At 31.7% G+C, this 16,896-nt stretch overlaps 6 protein-coding genes across 6 annotated transcripts; 1 reads left to right on the top strand and 5 right to left on the bottom strand.

The window, feature by feature from the left end:
• Positions 1-1,923: 1,923 nt before the first annotated feature.
• PPL_07282 (RasGTPase-activating protein) lies at positions 1,924-8,409 on the top strand (the record flags this gene model as incomplete). The annotated part of the gene is made up of 10 exons (XM_020578119.1): positions 1,924-1,968; positions 2,051-2,185; positions 2,306-4,502; positions 5,037-5,057; positions 5,165-5,224; positions 5,284-5,343; positions 6,181-6,549; positions 6,648-6,886; positions 6,986-7,066; positions 7,165-8,409. The coding sequence occupies 10 exons, from the start codon at positions 1,924-1,926 to the stop codon at positions 8,407-8,409; spliced, it is 4,452 nt and encodes a 1,483-aa protein (XP_020432567.1).
• A 92-nt stretch (positions 8,410-8,501) lies between these two features.
• On the bottom strand, positions 8,502-9,343 carry PPL_07281 (uncharacterized protein; the record flags this gene model as incomplete). The annotated part of the gene is made up of 3 exons (XM_020578118.1): positions 8,502-8,621; positions 8,703-9,158; positions 9,224-9,343. 3 exons carry the CDS (start codon positions 9,341-9,343, stop codon positions 8,502-8,504), a joined length of 696 nt encoding a protein of 231 aa, XP_020432566.1.
• Positions 9,344-9,998: 655 nt separating this feature from the next.
• Positions 9,999-10,511, bottom strand: PPL_07280 (uncharacterized protein; the record flags this gene model as incomplete). Its single annotated transcript, XM_020578117.1, has 3 exons — positions 9,999-10,230; positions 10,449-10,469; positions 10,507-10,511. 3 exons carry the CDS (start codon positions 10,509-10,511, stop codon positions 9,999-10,001), a joined length of 258 nt encoding a protein of 85 aa, XP_020432565.1.
• A 226-nt stretch (positions 10,512-10,737) lies between these two features.
• PPL_07279 (uncharacterized protein) lies at positions 10,738-11,259 on the bottom strand (the record flags this gene model as incomplete). Its single annotated transcript, XM_020578116.1, has 2 exons — positions 10,738-10,898; positions 10,986-11,259. The coding sequence occupies 2 exons, from the start codon at positions 11,257-11,259 to the stop codon at positions 10,738-10,740; spliced, it is 435 nt and encodes a 144-aa protein (XP_020432564.1).
• Positions 11,260-11,720: 461 nt separating this feature from the next.
• Positions 11,721-15,448, bottom strand: gflC (PHD zinc finger-containing protein; the record flags this gene model as incomplete). The annotated part of the gene is made up of 5 exons (XM_020578115.1): positions 11,721-11,834; positions 11,940-14,131; positions 14,209-14,443; positions 14,721-14,836; positions 15,391-15,448. The coding sequence occupies 5 exons, from the start codon at positions 15,446-15,448 to the stop codon at positions 11,721-11,723; spliced, it is 2,715 nt and encodes a 904-aa protein (XP_020432563.1).
• Positions 15,449-15,754: 306 nt separating this feature from the next.
• Positions 15,755-16,675, bottom strand: PPL_07277 (glycerol-3-phosphate acyltransferase; the record flags this gene model as incomplete). The annotated part of the gene is made up of 1 exon (XM_020578114.1): positions 15,755-16,675. The coding sequence occupies one exon, from the start codon at positions 16,673-16,675 to the stop codon at positions 15,755-15,757; it is 921 nt and encodes a 306-aa protein (XP_020432562.1).
• Between the last annotated feature and the right edge of the window lie 221 nt (positions 16,676-16,896).

Here is a 16,896-nt window from a genome sequence, read left to right as displayed (position 1 = left end):
AGTTCTATTTTCTCTATCACTCACTTTATTTAGATATAAAAGTGTAATAAAGAAAGTAGACTAATCAAATCAAACTAGTATCTATAAAAGTAAACTTTTCAAAAAAGACTTGGATAACGAATCGAGAAATCATCTAATTATTAATTGATTTATTAAGCAATCATCAGTAATCCACTTATTTGTGGTTCTACAAAATTCAAAAGTTTATATTCTGTGTTTTTTTAATTTATAGGTAGATATTTTGCGGTTTTTAAATTGTTTTTAGTTTTAGTTTTTCATTCATTACCACCCCAACACATCATACACCACCAAAAATAAAAACAAAAACTAAAATTTGTTTGTTTTTTTGTTTTTTTTTTGTTTTTTTAGTGTTCCCAATTGTTTGCCTCTCCTATTCATTTCATATGGAACCTCTCTCCAACAATCTTGTTTTTATTTTAATTTTATTTTATTTTTTGACAAACCAAAAAAAAAAAAAAAAAAACTGAATAATTAGAGTTTTTTTATCTATCAATTTATTATTAACACATAAATATAAATATAAATATCATAACATAACATATATATTAAATCACAGAGAGTGGGCAATTCAATAACATAAAAGAATTATATAATAGGAATTGAATTCTCTTCTCATTATAGCCAACACCTCCAGATTAAATTACAGAATAATAATAAAGGTAACTTTTTAAGAAAAATGAAAATAAGAGCATAGTATAATCAAGTGTTGTTTTTGTTAGTTGTTGTTGTTGTTATTGTTGTTTATAAAATAATAATAATAATATAATTCTTTATTTGAGTTTGGGTGAGTGAGTGTGTGCTTTTATTTTTTCTAACTATCTACCTTGAATGAATTGAATAATGAATGTAGTTAAAATTTCATCGATCATCTACACATCATCTATAATCTACTACAAAGCACAAACACAAAATAGTACAACAAGAAACAAGAAATAAGAAACAAGAAATAAGAAACAAGAAGAAGAAATAAGAACAACAACAACAACAATAGCAATAGCAATTATAATTACCATGGAAATAGCAACACAATAGCAATAGCAATAGTAGCAATCCTATTGGACATTACTATCAATGAAATTAAAAAAAAAAAAATAACATTAAAAAGTCATCATCAAAAACAACTCTCTCAGTCAGCAGCCCACTCACTCACTAACCAACCCACTCAGCAGCAAGAGAACTAAACCAAACTAAACTAAACTAAAATAAAATAATAATCACACAATTTTCATTTCATTCAATTTTATAATTATTGCCATCATTGTCACACAAATTCAAATTATTAATATTTATTAATAAACTTTTAATTAATTGTTTTTGTTTTTGTTTTGTTTTGCTTTCTGTTTTGTGTTTTGTGTTCCTATCGTATGCTGATATGACCACCACATACTAGAGTTTTGTTTCGGTATCCTATCCACAACACCATTCTCATTCTTTCAACATATCAAATCAAAAACAAAACATCAGTAATATTATTAATTATATCATATAAAATTTTAAAACTTTATTTAAATTTTAATAAAATAGTAGTAATATATATATATATATTGTAAAAATAAATTTAATATTAATATTTTTATCTTCAGTATTTATAAATTAATAGATAGATTGACAGGAATCCAATCAAATTACATAAAAACAAAAACAATTGTTTCGATAATTCAGAGTGAGTGAGTGAGATTAGCTTTGGTACACAACAACAACATTCATTCATAGTCTCAAATTTTGTTTACAACAACAACTACTCCTCTCAACTCAATTTCAAATAAATTATAACAGTACAGTAGTAGCAATTCAAGAGAGAAAGGTTTTGAAAAAGTATTCAAAGAAATAATAATAACAACAAACAGCAACAACAACAAACAGCAACAACAGCAATAAACTTTATATAATATATTATATTCAATGGATTCAACTGCTGTTTCTGCATCTGATCCATTTAGTAAATATGTAAGTTAATATTATTTTCTGAATCAAATTCATTTGAAAATGAAACTGGAATTTTATTAATTAAACTATTTAAAATCAATAGCAAATTGGTGAATCTGTAGGAAAAGGTGCATTTGGAAAAGTATATAAAGCATTAAATACAGAGACAGGTGATTTCTGTGCAATCAAACAGATTGAAAAGAATATTATATCAGAGAAGCAATTACCTGCTATTTTAGTATGTGTTTAAATAGTTAGAATAGATAGGATAGGATTGGACTAAATAAATATACACAAGAATAATCGGATTATGTTACTAACATTCAAAAATAATTCATTTATAATATTATTATTATAGCATGAAATTAAATTATTACAAACACTACAACATGTTAATATAGTTAGATTTATAGAATCACATGAAACACCGAAGTATCTATTTTTCGCGTTGGAGTTTATTGAGGGTGGTTCATTGGCAAAGATTGCCAAACGATACGGTAACTTCCAGGAACCACTCCTAAGTCGGTATATATGTCAGGTGCTTCGTGGTCTCGAGTATCTACACGAGAAGGGTGTCATTCATCGTGATATCAAGAGCGATAATATATTGATTACAAAGGAGGGTGTCATCAAGTTGGCAGACTTTGGATCGTGCACCTACAGTGCACTCGACAGGAAGTTGACGGTGGTCGGTACACCCTTTTGGATGGCGCCCGAAGTCATTCAGATGGACATGAACGCGCGTTCCACTGCATGCGATATTTGGAGTCTTGGATGTACCATTCTCGAGTTGCTCACTGGCAATCCACCCTACTGGGATTTGGGAACGATGCCCGCAATGTTTGCAATGGTGAACAATCCACATCCACCTTTTCCAGCGGGAATCTCTGCAGAGTTGAAGAACTTCCTGTTGGCATGCTTTGTGCGTGACATCAACAAGCGACCCACTGCAACACAGCTGCTGGAACACCCGTGGATCAAGATGCATATGTTGAACGTCGATGATCCCAAGAAAGGACATCGCGTGTCAGTTTCGGGACGTCATATCACTGCTTCGGTGTCGTCGTCGTTCGACGAGGATCAACAGCCGGTCGACGACAACGACGACGAGAACATGGCATCCGACCTGAAGGAGCGCGTCGTCCAGCTGGAAACTCAGAAGAAGGAGATGAGTCAAACCATTCAAAAGCTAAAGATACACTTTATTAGAGCGATGCGTGAGAAAAAGCTGATGAAAGAAATGATTGCACAACTCGTACAGGAAAGAGATCAGTATATGGTTAAACTTGGACTGACTCCACCTCCACCACCCAGCATATTAAATAGCAACAATAATAATAGCAATGGAACTGTTGGCCGATCGATTAACGATAGTTCCACAACGGATTTACTCGGTGTCGACTCGCCTTCGAAACACGCACGATCTTCATCGGCACCGATCTCACCACCCATGAAAATAGCATCGTCGTCGCCGACACCTCTGACAACTGCCGGCACCTCACAGAGCTCCTACAAATCGACATCCAATATTTTGGCATCGGATTTCTTCCAGCCATCCGACTCGGACTCTGACGGTGAAGACGGTGGAAGCGACTACTTGATTTCATCATTTGGCGATCTCCACGCAGGAGTCTCGCGTGCCTCTGCAGGACCAAAGCGAATTCCACCAAAGTTGTCACGCGAATCCTCTGACAAACCAGAGTTTAGCAGCAATCCGAGCTTGGGTGGATACTTCTCGACAAACAACAACCTACATGCCTATCATCAATCGACTGGCATGGTATCAGCACATCCCTCGGACAACAATGTAAATCTCAACGTCTATGCATCGTCGCCAACTCAATACTCGGTTGGTGGTGCACTTAACATTGGCAGCGGACACAACTCACTGGGCTCAAACAATGGAATACTGATAAATGGACAACCACAAGCACTTGGCGGTGGTGGTAGTTTGAAATCCAATAGTTTCAACAGCTCGCTTGGAAATGCAAATAACAACAACAACAACAATAACAATGGTGCTAACAAGATGCCACCTTCTTTACTGAAGCGAGAATCTTCACAGAAATCATCACTCACTCAGTATCTACCGTCGAAAGAGAGACGTGACAGCATAGGTGGAAAAGACAGCCTAAGTGGAGCCAATGGAATTGGTTTGGCAGGCGGAATGATGGCAGCTGGCAGTGGAAGCGGTTCGATTGGGCCAAGCGGATCGGCCCCAAGAAAATCTTCACAGCCAATGCCACTGAATCAATCGTCGGATCGCTCCATTCTCAGCAGCAGTAGCAGCACGGACGAAGGTGAGAATCAACAGTCGGTGCCACCCGTAGAATCGGTGGTTGTCAACGTCCAGCCACCACGTGTCGGTGATGAATGTAAAGTAAAGTGTGGCGATGGTTGGTACGATGCAATCGTCGAGCTTGTCAGTGGCACAACCTTTGTAGTAACGATCAAGCCATTCAATATTAAACAAGAGGTTTCCCACTCCGATGTAACTTTAGCACCACTGCAATTCCCAGTCAACACCAAGAAGAAGAGTAAATTTAGTTTATTTGGTAAATCTGGAAAGAGCTAAATCGTAACAACAACAACAACAACAAAACAACAACAAAACAATAACAATATGCATTTATTTTCACATATCTTATTTTAGAAAATCATCCTCACCACCAATCCAATCCCACAATTGAAAACTATATCTATATTCCTCCGATAAACCCATCACAACTTATATATATTTATATATATTTTTATGAACACCATTATATTTCCATACCAAATAATAATAATAATATTTAATTTATAATAATAATAATAATCATCAAAATAGTGCTATAACTTTAATAAACTAGCTTGTAAATAAATTAAAATAAATATTCCACAAATGTCGATAATTATTTATTTCCATAATCATTCAAACTATTGGAACATCATATATAAATCTAATATATGATTCCAAATGGTTTCGCTCCACATTTCATATATCTTGAGGTAGTTAATTAAAACTTTATGGTTGATCTAAAATATTAGAATTTATATTTATAAAAGATCTCATTACCAGATAGAATTATAGGTTTATTTTCTAGAAGATTCATACTTTCAAGTTTCAAGTAAATTGAGATTTTACTGCAAAGTGTTAATTATAAAAGGATAGTTTATCACTTGGTGATACATTACAAAATTTAGAATTTAAAAAAAATGAATAAAATTTTGTTAGCTACAATACTTTTACTTTGTATAATAATGTTTGTTGTCCATGCCAACGAAGAAGTTCTTTGTATGTTATATTTTATTAGTTTAAAATCAATCTTTGAAATTATTAATTTTTTTAAAAAGGTCAAATACAGTGTCGTAACTACGATAGATCACCTTCTTTATGCAATTCTAATCCAATTTGTATCTGGTCAAATGGATGTGTCTGTAGAAGATAAAATTATTATTAAATCTTCAATTAATTAATAAAAACTTTTTATCAATTATAATTTGTATATAAATAAAAGACTTTATTTAGCAAAAACTATCGATTTATTTTGTATTATAATTTTTTAAATTATTATTTTATTTTTTTTGATCAAAGATGTAAAAATTTACTAACTTTGGTTGCAAAGAAATTTCAATGTGGTGCCAACAATTAATTGTTGCTATGCAAATACCCATTAATTTGCACCTCTTAGCAAAAAACTTACCAAGCATAAAAAAAAAAACTAAACACCATTGTACAAACGAATATCTTGTTGTTAATAACAAAAAATTCTGATTTTTTTTAAATTTAAATTTATTTTTTTTTCTACATTTTTATGTTGTTTTATTTTGATATTGATATTTTTTCTCTTTCAGGACCTGATTGATCTTATCATGACCCAATAAAATTTTCTTTTGACAAAAAATATTATATCTACAAAAAACAAACACACATTTATATCTATTTAAAAGAATTTTTTTTTTTTTTTTTTTTTTTTGTTTGCTGTAATTTTTAGTTTTGGACCTGACTAAAGGTTTTGTACCCCATAACATTTATTAAAAACATATCATCATCACACTAACACACTAACACACACACACTATCATATTGATTGTATTTTTATAAATAAACATAAATAAAATAGATATAAATATCTATTTATCTTATAAAATATAATATTATATAATATATTTTATTATTAAAAAATAAAATAAACAAAAACAAAAACAACAAAAAACAAAAAGAAGCAAATAATATATATATATTTTTAGGTAATAAGGAAATGAGTAGATTTGCAACATTGCTAAGAAGAAGTAATTCTACAGTTATCAGTCCAGATTCATCAGCACAACAGACAGCATTTGGTGAAGTCAATAATGAGTGTGTTGTAGAGTTGGAGGAGATCAAGTCGTTGGAGAAGAGCATTACAGAGATAAAGTCGCTACTGAGCGATTTGGTAAAGTCACTAAAGTCCTACCACGACAAGGGTGAATCCTATGCAAAGAATCATATCGCCTGGTCACAATCATTCTCTAAAGATCACGAAAAGTCTGTACAATCATCGTCGAAATCCGCATCGATCGCCACTCAATATCATCAACAACAAAGTGAACAACAGAATGAAACTCATAATGGTTTCGGTAAGTTAAATCACACTAGCTATCTATTGTGAAGATAAAGAGATAGAATAATTTACTAACATTGTTGTTTCGAAAACGAATCATAATAATTATTATAGTTAAAGCAATGGAGCAATTTACAGTTTCAATTTCAAAGACATCTGGGTTTGAACAAGACTTCACAACTAGTGTTATGGATTCATTTATTAAACCTGTTCAAACATTGATTGGTGTTATCGACGAGAGAAAAGCCTACAGAAAGAAATATGACAAAGCAACAACCGAATATGAAACACTCATTGGCAAAGTAAGAAACGCACAAACACAAAAGAAAATAGATATTATCAAATTGTATACTGTAAGTTTGAAAGAAAATCAAAGATAATACCAAGTAGTTAATATAGTTATTAACTTAATTTACTTTTTATTCAACTTTAAATAATAATAATAATAATAGTATGAAAGAGATAAAACAAAAGCAAAAGCAAATTTCGAAATAGTAAGATCTGAATATATTGCTTATTTAAATGATACAATTGTAAGTTGTTACTTTGAATATTATATCTTATATTGATATTGGTAAATAATCTATGTTGTTTACTAATTTTGATAAATTTTGATTTTCATTTCATTTAGAATCGTATGCATACAGATTATATTGATATTCTCGTTAAACACTTTGAGTCACTCGCGTTACAGAATGGCAATGGTTATCAAGAATATGCTGGTATAAAGACATATATTGATAATCTGAGAACTTGGTGTTTGTCTGAGCAAGATTACTATCAACAGGAGGTTAATGAGCGTGAACAACGCCGACAACAGGAATTGGATCAAGACCTCATTAATAAGTATCAACCTATCATTCAGGTTTTGGCAAGTCCACCATTTTCATTGTTCTCAGCGATGTCCGACATCCGTAAGCAAGAACTCTATCCGATGCCGGTGGTCTCTAGCAACGGCCAGGTGACAACACCGGCACCGGCACCGTCACCCATCAACTTTATTCCACCACTTGTGCGTCTACTCGATAGTTGCTCACAGGTGAGCGATCTCCTGCTTCAGTTGGTCCGCGCCGACATGCCCAACGTCTCAGTGAGCATGGGTGCACTCTTTGCCAACTCGCCAATCGCCAGTGAGCTGGTCGAGGAAATCTCTTCGCACATGGCAACACCCTATCTGAAACACCTGTTTGACCACGCCATCACCAATATCATCAACAATCCCGAGCGCTACAAACAGTCCACTCCACAAGGTGTGGAAGCACTCATCCACGAATTCAACACCTCGATGGAGATCGTTAGGAATTCACTGATCTACGTGCCGCCCATCTATAGGAAATCCACTATTGAAATTTCGAATGCTCTTGCACAGAAAGCTGCTGGTGCAACTTTTCCACCTGTGGGATGTCTGCTTTTTGGAAAGGTGTTTGCTCCGGCCATTGCTAGACCACACATGCACAACCTCTTCAATGTGATTCCTTCGGACAGTGCGCTCGAAGCACTCCAGGTATTCTCAACGATGTTTTACAATTTGGGTTCGAATCAAACATTTTTACGCGGACCACAGAATCTCAATGACGCAGTTGCCGCTTGGAAACCAACCGTCCGAGATTTCATTGCACAGTTTGCCAACACTGATCTCACCGATTGGGAATCATCGGTGGCAATCAACACCACCTACCACAATGAGATTCCAGTCATTCAGAGATTCCTTAAACAACACTACTCTGCAATCTCACTGGCTCTTTTGCAACGTGGTGAAAAAGAACTGTCCAACCAATTTTTAATTGCTCTAGGTACTCTTGAAGCAGAAGATCCTGGCGCAACTTCACCACCCGAGAAATCACACCACAAAAAACCATCACAAACCACAGAATAATAATAATAATAATATTTAAAATAATGATATAGTAGTAGTAATAATAGTAATAAATGATATAGGAAAAAAAAAACAATTTTAAAATTAATTGTTTATTTACTCTTCAAAACCATATTCTCAATTAAAATAATTATCATCTCTCTTGATATAGTTATTTTGTATTTCTTTATAAAAGTAATCAAATATTCTTTTGATTCTTCAACTTGATTGTTCTATTATTTTTTTTATTTTTTTTTAAAAAGAAATAAAATTAATACTTAGAACTTCTAAGAATAAATAAAATAACTACTTACTTCTATTAGATTTGTGAGATATTTTCCAAAATATTTTATATCTCTTATTGTTTCTGAATCAAGTCCACCCAGCATTGCAATTGATTCACAGAAATCTTTGATATAAGATGTTCTATAGGTGTTGTTTATAGGTTTAGTTTTGTTTTCGAACCATTGGCTGAATGAATCACTTAAATTTACCACCACGTCAGAGTTATCGATATAGGTCAACCATATTAAAGTTGTTAAATAAAAAAAATCGCTATTCAAGACTGATAGTTTATTCATTTTGTTGATAGAGTTGATTACCTTTTTGTCTTGTACACCTGTGGTCTCACCAATTTTAGCCAAATACTCTTGAAAAACACCATCAAAAACATCAAATATCTGAATGACTATTAATTGTGAATCTGATATAGTCTCTACTCCAGATAAAACTTTACATAAATAATAAAGAATCAATGTAATATCATTACACTATAAAAACAATTTTTTTATTAGTAATTGATTTTTATTTTATTTTTTGTTAACCAATAATTTACTTTTTCATTTTTAAGAAAATGATAAGGATTATTTCTGGTTTCAAAATAGGATTCTATTTTATCCTTTAAAAACTTAAAATCTTTAAGTTTCTTATTAATGAAATCTTGATATTCTATCATTTTTAAAAACTTTACTTTTCAAATCCAAGTTTGTGAAATTATTTATTATTTTTATTTTTATAAACTCTTGAACAAACCTTATTCTTTTTAAAGAAATCAAAGAAATTATTAATAAATTTTACAAATTAAGATTGAGAACTTATAAATTTGTTTAAAATTATACGTGGAAAGATTATTTCTTTACTCTAAAAAGAACTATCCAATCTTTTGGGCTCAAAAATCCAACTTCTCTTTGTAAAAAAAGTCATTGGTGAATAGACATAGTGAATTCATTCAAGCCATACACTTAAAATTTTTGGAAAATGGTTGGTTAATAATTAGTTGTTAGTGAAATTTTAAAACTGTGGTGTAATAGATTTTGTGGTAGTGGTAATTGGATAAAATATGGAGGTTTATTGGTAACTATTGAATTATTGATATTGGATGGGATTACAATATATCATGACAAATGTAATATTATTACTTTGTCTATTTAAAATTAATTAAATAAATCTATCAATTAGAGTATACAGTTCATTTTTGTGGTTGTGGTTGTTGTTGTTATTGTTGGAACCAAAGATTTTACAACTTGTGGTTTTGTTTTGATTTTAAAAGATTGGAAGAAAAAAATAAATAATAATATTAACAAATTAAATAATGGTAAAAAATTTATATACTAACGATTGAGTTTAGAGTCACCTTTTGTTCGTGAAATATCTTTCTTTGTACCACTTAGAACCAATACTTTCTGAATACTCTTCATCTCGTAGAAAACTTTTGTGGTTTCATCCGATACTATTTCGATCTTCTTGTCATGCTTACGTAGGCATTCAATGATTGTTTCTTCCAACTCCTCAACATAGAAAAGTTGCAGTACTCCTCTTTCTTCTTGTTTGAAGTACATATTCCTTCTATTAAGAAATATAGAATAGTGGTTGAAGAAAGAATAAGTAAGTCTAAATAAGTCCAATAGCCAACTGTGAGTACCTTTGAAGATCCAAGATTAGGTAATTGCAGAAAGATTCTTAATCTATGCATAAGGTATTTAAAGATATTTCAACTAAACATTTCAAATTTTTACCAATGTCACATATAACAATCCACTTGATCAAGCGACATATCTTACCATATAAATTCAATCAATTCACTAATTTTTTATATATCCTTTAGTCCATAGTTCATACATCATTTTAATTTGGATGGATATAAATGTGGATTAGCTAGAAGATTTTAATAGATCTGGGATTTAGAATTGTAAAACAAAAAAAATAATAGAAATTAAATATAATAAAAAAATCAATAATTAATTATATTTGAATCCTGTTGGTAATGGTTTTGTTAATTACATTTGATCTTTTAAGTATTTTATTTTTATGTTTAATATACAAGCAATACAACTATTTTTCGCTTATTCTTTATAATTTATCTTTTTGAGGTGGTGGTGAGTAGATGGTCGACGAGGTAGACTGGCTTGATGAAGTCGATGAAGCACCCGGAGTCAATCTATCCAATAGTTGTTTATATCTAGCAACTTCATTCTCTAACTTTTCGATTCTAGCTTCAACTGTTAATTTATCTATAAAATTAATGTATCAATGATATATATATGTTAGTATACTAATAGTTCACTTGAAATGATATTAAATCAAAGTTAATACTTTACCTCCTTTGGGGATAACAACCAGTCTGGTCAATTGTTCTGAGTTCAAATTTACAATGTGGTCGATTGAGATGAATTCTAAATTGTAGAGGGCAACGGAATGGTCGGATTCCTTGAGTTTTCCGAGTGCGATATGTTCCTGTGCTTCGTTTGGTCTGAAGATAGGCACTCTAGTCTTTAACTTTATATCTTCGTTTGTTGTAGAGTGGAATCTTTGACCAACAACACCAGTTGTTTTATATAATTTTGATGAACTTCTAACGATATTACTTAACATTTTTGTTTGTTTGTTTGTTTGTTTGTTTGTTTGTTTGTTTGTTTGTTTGTTTGTTTGTTTATTATTGTTTATTAATTATATCTATATCTTTGAATAAATAAATGATTGCGATGAAAATGAAAATTAAATAAAAAAATTTATTATTTATAGTGGGTGATAAATGATTGTTTTTGTTTGAACATCATTCATTCCTAATTTAATTAAAGTATTATTTTTCAAAATAAAATAAAAATATTTAAAATTAATTAAATTAATAAAAAAAGATTTTTTTTTTTTGAAAATAATATAATATTATTATTATAATCAACCGATCATGATTGATTGATTAAACTTCTTAATTAATCCTGGTTATAGAGTAAATACTGTATTGTGAATATATATTTTATTTGAAAAGTCATAAAAATCAAAAAGAGTATTTTATTGTTAATTATTATTATATTATTAGATGAAATGCATGCATGTCATTGTTTAGCAGCACTGCTATTCTTTTGTTGATTATAATCATTTAAAACCTTCTTTATCGATTTAATTTCATTTTCCAATCTCTTATATTCTACTTTTTCTTTTTTTACTTTCTGTAATAATAATAATAAAATAATAACAATAAAGATTTATGATAATTGAAAGTTAGTTGAAATTTGCTTGAACTATTTTGATTTTTCAACAAAACAAAAACATACCTCATCTCGTTCATCGTATAGATTTTGAATATCCTTTCTCAGTTCAACCTTTTGAGATTCGTTGGTACATTCATCGAGTGATTTCTGAAGTTTCCTAAAGTCTTCGATGTTCTTAGTGATGAACATATAGATCTGTTCGTATCGTAGGTATTTCCTGCGGGATGTCTCCACCAAAGTTCGATAGTCATTTTCATTGTTGATTGTAAACATCGTATTGCTACTACTACTTATTACTATATTATTATAATTTGGTTCATCGCCATTATTATTATTATTATTACTATGATTATTATTATTGCTATGATTATTATTATTATTATTACGGATAGATTGACTATTATGTCCCCCATTGTTATTATAAATTTCTCTTTCAATTAATGATTGTTGTTCTCTTTCTTTGTCTTTCTCGCGTTGCAGCTGTTCTTTTTGCTCACGCTCTTTCTGCTCTTTCAGTTTTTGCTCACGATCTTTCTGTTCGCGTTCCTTTTGCTCACGCTCCTTCTCGCGTTGAAGTTGTTGCTCCTTTTCTCTTTCTTTCTGCTCCTTCTCACGTTGAAGTTGTTGCTCCTTTTCTCTTTCTTTCTGCTCTTTCTCACGTTGTTGTTGTCGCAGCTTTCTATCCTTCTCCTTCTGCTCTTTCTCTTTCTCTTTTTCTTTTTCGCGCTGTTGTTGTTGTTGCTCCTTCAACTCTCTTTCTCTTTCTCTTTGTTCTCTTTGTTCTCTTTCTTTTTGTTGTTCTTTCAACTCTCTTTCTCTTTCTCTTTGTTCTCTCTCCTTTTCTTTTTGTTGTTCCTTCAACTCTCTTTCTCTTTCTCTTTCTCTCTCTTTTTCTCTTTCCTTTTCCTTTTCTCTCTCTTTTTCTCTTTCTCTTTCTCTTTCTCTTTCTCTTTCCTTCTCTGCTTCTTTCTCTTGTTTTTGTTGTTGTTTTATACTGTTTGTTGATGTTGATGTTGTTGTTGTTGTTGTTGATGATGATGATGATGATTTATTTGAAACTATATCATTGGCTGTATTATTGGTTGGCAATCCATTTAATTGAGTTGATACTGGTGCTGTTGGTGTTGGTGGTAAAATTGGTTGTTTCGATGGTTTCTTGAGTAATGATGAAGGATGATCAAATTCTGGTGGTATTGGTGATACCCTACTGCTGCTACTACCAGATGATAAGTCATCATCTATATCCATTTGATTCTTTGATGATGATGATGATGTAATCGGTTTGATTGGTGTGGGTGTTGGTATTGGTGATTTCAAGGCACTCTCTGATTTCTGTTCATTTCTTGTCCATGGTAATGATTGATTTGATAAAAGTGGTTGTTTTGATATATTACTACTGCTACTACTACTACTACTACTGTTATATTTACTATTGCTACTATTTGAATTATAAATGGTTTGTGGTGATGATGGTGGTGATACAGGTGGTGATGTTCCGCCTCCACTCGACAAGCTTGGAGGATATAACTTATTAGATTTACTAGATGGTTGTTGTTGTTGACCTGTTGTTGATTTTCTTGATGATAATGATGTTTGTGATTTACTTGATTGTTTATTAGATGTGGTTGTTGTTGTTGATGATGTTGGTAATGTTGTTATCTTACTATTAGATGGTAATATAGGTGGTGATCTCGATTGACTATTATTATTATTATTCTTTGATTGTTGTTGTTGTTGTTGTTGATGACGTGACGATGACGATGACTTCTCTGAGCCTAACATTGAAGGAATCGTTGGTAATGGTGGTGAAGTAGTTGTTATTGTAGGTACAGGTATTGGAATAGATGAAGGTGGTGATGCAAAACGGTTGTTATTGTTGTTATTACTACCACCAACGCTGTTAGTATTGGTGGGTAGTGGAGACAGCGACTTTCTTGGTGATATTGAACTGCCACTGCCCGTTGGTGAAGAACCTTGTGGCTCTGGTGATAATGGTATTGGTGATAATGAACTTCCATTACTACTACTACTACTATTGCTATTATTATTGTTATTGCTAATACTATTATTATTACTATTAGTTGGTAATCCATGTTGCTGTGAAGCAATCGTTGACATCACAGAGTGAAGAGTTGACGATGTTGATATTGTCTTGTTACCGGCATAACGTTTCGGTGGTTTCGATGGTAGTGTCTGTGAAGATGCTGACGGTGTTGAGTACTTGGCAACTGGTGATGTCTTTGCTTTTCTTCCAGCTATATATAAGATTGTTTGTTTATGTTAGTCAGAAGTTTGTTTAAATAAAGATTGATTGATTCGATCTGCCTCCTACCTAAATCTAAAACCTGTACAGTATGTTTGTGACGCTTTTCAATCTCAGCCTTTTGAGAGGAGTCTTTGATACGTCTACGAACATCCTCAGTGATCATTGTGGACATGTTCAACTTCTTCTTGATCGGGCCAATCTCAGAGTATCTATTGTCAGAGTCTTGCATGAAGCAATCCAAATGTGAATCTACCAAAACACTCGAAAATGAATAATCAATGCCATCAACTATTAACTTTGGCTAAAGATAAATAAACAGAGATAGATAGATAGATAGATAGATAATTTAATTAGATGATAATCATATCAATTCAATTATATTCTATTCTTAACATACCTCATCACCATATATAAATTTGATTGATGCATTTCCTTTTTCAATTCGATCCAGCAAATCATTAGATATCTTAATAGACATTACATATTTGTGTGCACCAGGATTGCTAGGCAATATAATTCCATCCTCCATACCTTTACTTTACTTAGCTTTACTACTACGACTACTAACTACTAACTACTACTTCTAGATTTCGAATTGTATGAGTTAAACAAAATCTATAGAATATATAGATGATACAATTTGTTTTTATCTTATTTATATAATTATGATGATGATGATGATGATGATGTATCTCTTATGAATAATAAATAGCTATATATATGTCTATAAAGTTTGTGATGTGTGAGTGTAGTGAAGATGATGAAATGACAAGTGATGTAATGTGTTGTATCTTTCTTAAAAATATTCTGTCAGAAAATCTGTTTCTTTCTTTTTATGTTTTCTATTTTTTTTTTAATTTCTCTATTTTCTCTATTCAAAAAAAAAAACCAGTTATAATAATATATGATGTGGATGTATTGGGAGGTTTATCACAATTGTTACTCTACTAATCGGAATAATATAAAGTGGAAAGAATCTTTGTTTTGTGAGTTGTTTTTGTTTGTTTTTTATTAGCTTGGATAGAAAAAAATACCTTATTTTTTTTTTTATTTTTTTAGGTGATTAATTTGTTTGGTGACATATATTTAATTTAATATTTATTTTTATTTTGTTTAAATATCAAATAAATTAGTAGTCTTTTTAATTTTAAACAGAAATAATAAGTGTGTTCTACTTAATTTATATATATATATATAATTTAATATCGGTATTAAGTGATATTTATTTATCTTTTTATGACCAAATACTTATTTCATTCAAACCATGTGAAATGTTAAAGATAGTTTTGAGACTTGGTGATAGCATTTTTTTTTAATATAAGGAAATGAAAAAGTCAATCTATTTATAGTATTAAAATAAAATATTATTTTTATTTTTTTGGAATTGAAAAATATATATATAATAATGGTTTTGTTTAATTTTTAAAAAATTAAAATAAATAATTTTAGATGGACATTCGAGTTTTTAATGGTTGGTCCATCTAATTTGTTTCATATGTGAAATGTTTAGATTGATTGGTTGATTGTGTGATTGAGTGATTGGAATGTTGAACGATGTTTTGAGTTTTTTTTTTCATTTGCTGAACTTTAGTGACTTTTTGATTTGAATTATTTAAATCTTTTTGTTATTATTTTGTAACAATTCCTTTGCTAATTCTTTCTTCTTGGCATATGGATGGTTGGTTGCTTCGAGTTGGAGATCGGTGGCAATAAGAGTTTGTACACGCTTGGCAAAGTCGGCGTCGGTTTCGTTCTCTTGGATTCTCTGGACTGGCAGGATGTGGAGATCGAATACATTGTAGGGTACGAGAATCCACCAGAAGAAATTCTTGAACCAACTGCTGTTGATGTAGTCTACATTGACTGGCCATGGTGAGACTATTTTCATGGCGATTGGGACGACACCGTGTCCGAGTCCAAAGACAAACTTTTGGAACATCATCATTCCACGATCACCGCTTGTCAATCCACCCTCTGGATACAACACCAATGGGATGTCACTGTGCTCCAGTGCGTCCAACACGTCTTGACGTGCCTTGTTACGATCGGTTTGGTCAACGTAGATTCCATCGAATTTGCGGTAGACCGATCCGATGATTGGCACCTTTGAGATGTGTGCGGCAACCAAACAGTGGAAATAGTCCAAAAACATAAACACTGGATATGGATCAAAGTCTGAGATGTGGTTGGAGACGACGATACGGGCTGCGTTCGGGTCGCCACGACGTGGGACGTTCTCACGTCCACGAATTCTGGTGACAATTCCCATTGCTACGCAGATCAATGGACGAATAGACACACGGAAACTCTTTGGCATGATGAGTAACAATGAGAATACGACGACATTGAGCAGCAAACGGAATGGCCAAAACGCCAGACCGAATGGTAAATACAAAGCAAACAGGACATGACGGAAAGTGAATGGTTTCTTCCAACGTCCGTGATTGAAAAGCTCCTTCAATTCGATGGTGTTGCTTGTTTCGATCGAAGCTCCATCCAAAGAATCCTCTAAATTTCTTCTATGTACAGGCATTTTATAATTATATTGAAATTATTTATTTGCTAAGCCACAAAAACTACAACGACAACAACAATAAATAATTTATAAATGTTACAACTACAACAACAAAATATTATAACAACTTTTAAAAAGACACAAATGAACTTATTATCCTGTACTACACAAAAAATTATTATTATTATTAACAAAAATAGTGGGAAATAATATCAATGGAAAAAACAAATAACAAAAAT

The sequence above is a fragment of the Heterostelium album genome (genome assembly GCF_000004825.1).
Source record: "Heterostelium album PN500 unplaced genomic scaffold PPL_scaffold6, whole genome shotgun sequence".
Classification (NCBI taxonomy): Eukaryota; Evosea; class Eumycetozoa; order Acytosteliales; family Acytosteliaceae; genus Heterostelium; species Heterostelium album.
Note: the sequence above shows the minus strand (reverse complement) of the source record. Positions and strands in the feature narration are given on the sequence as shown.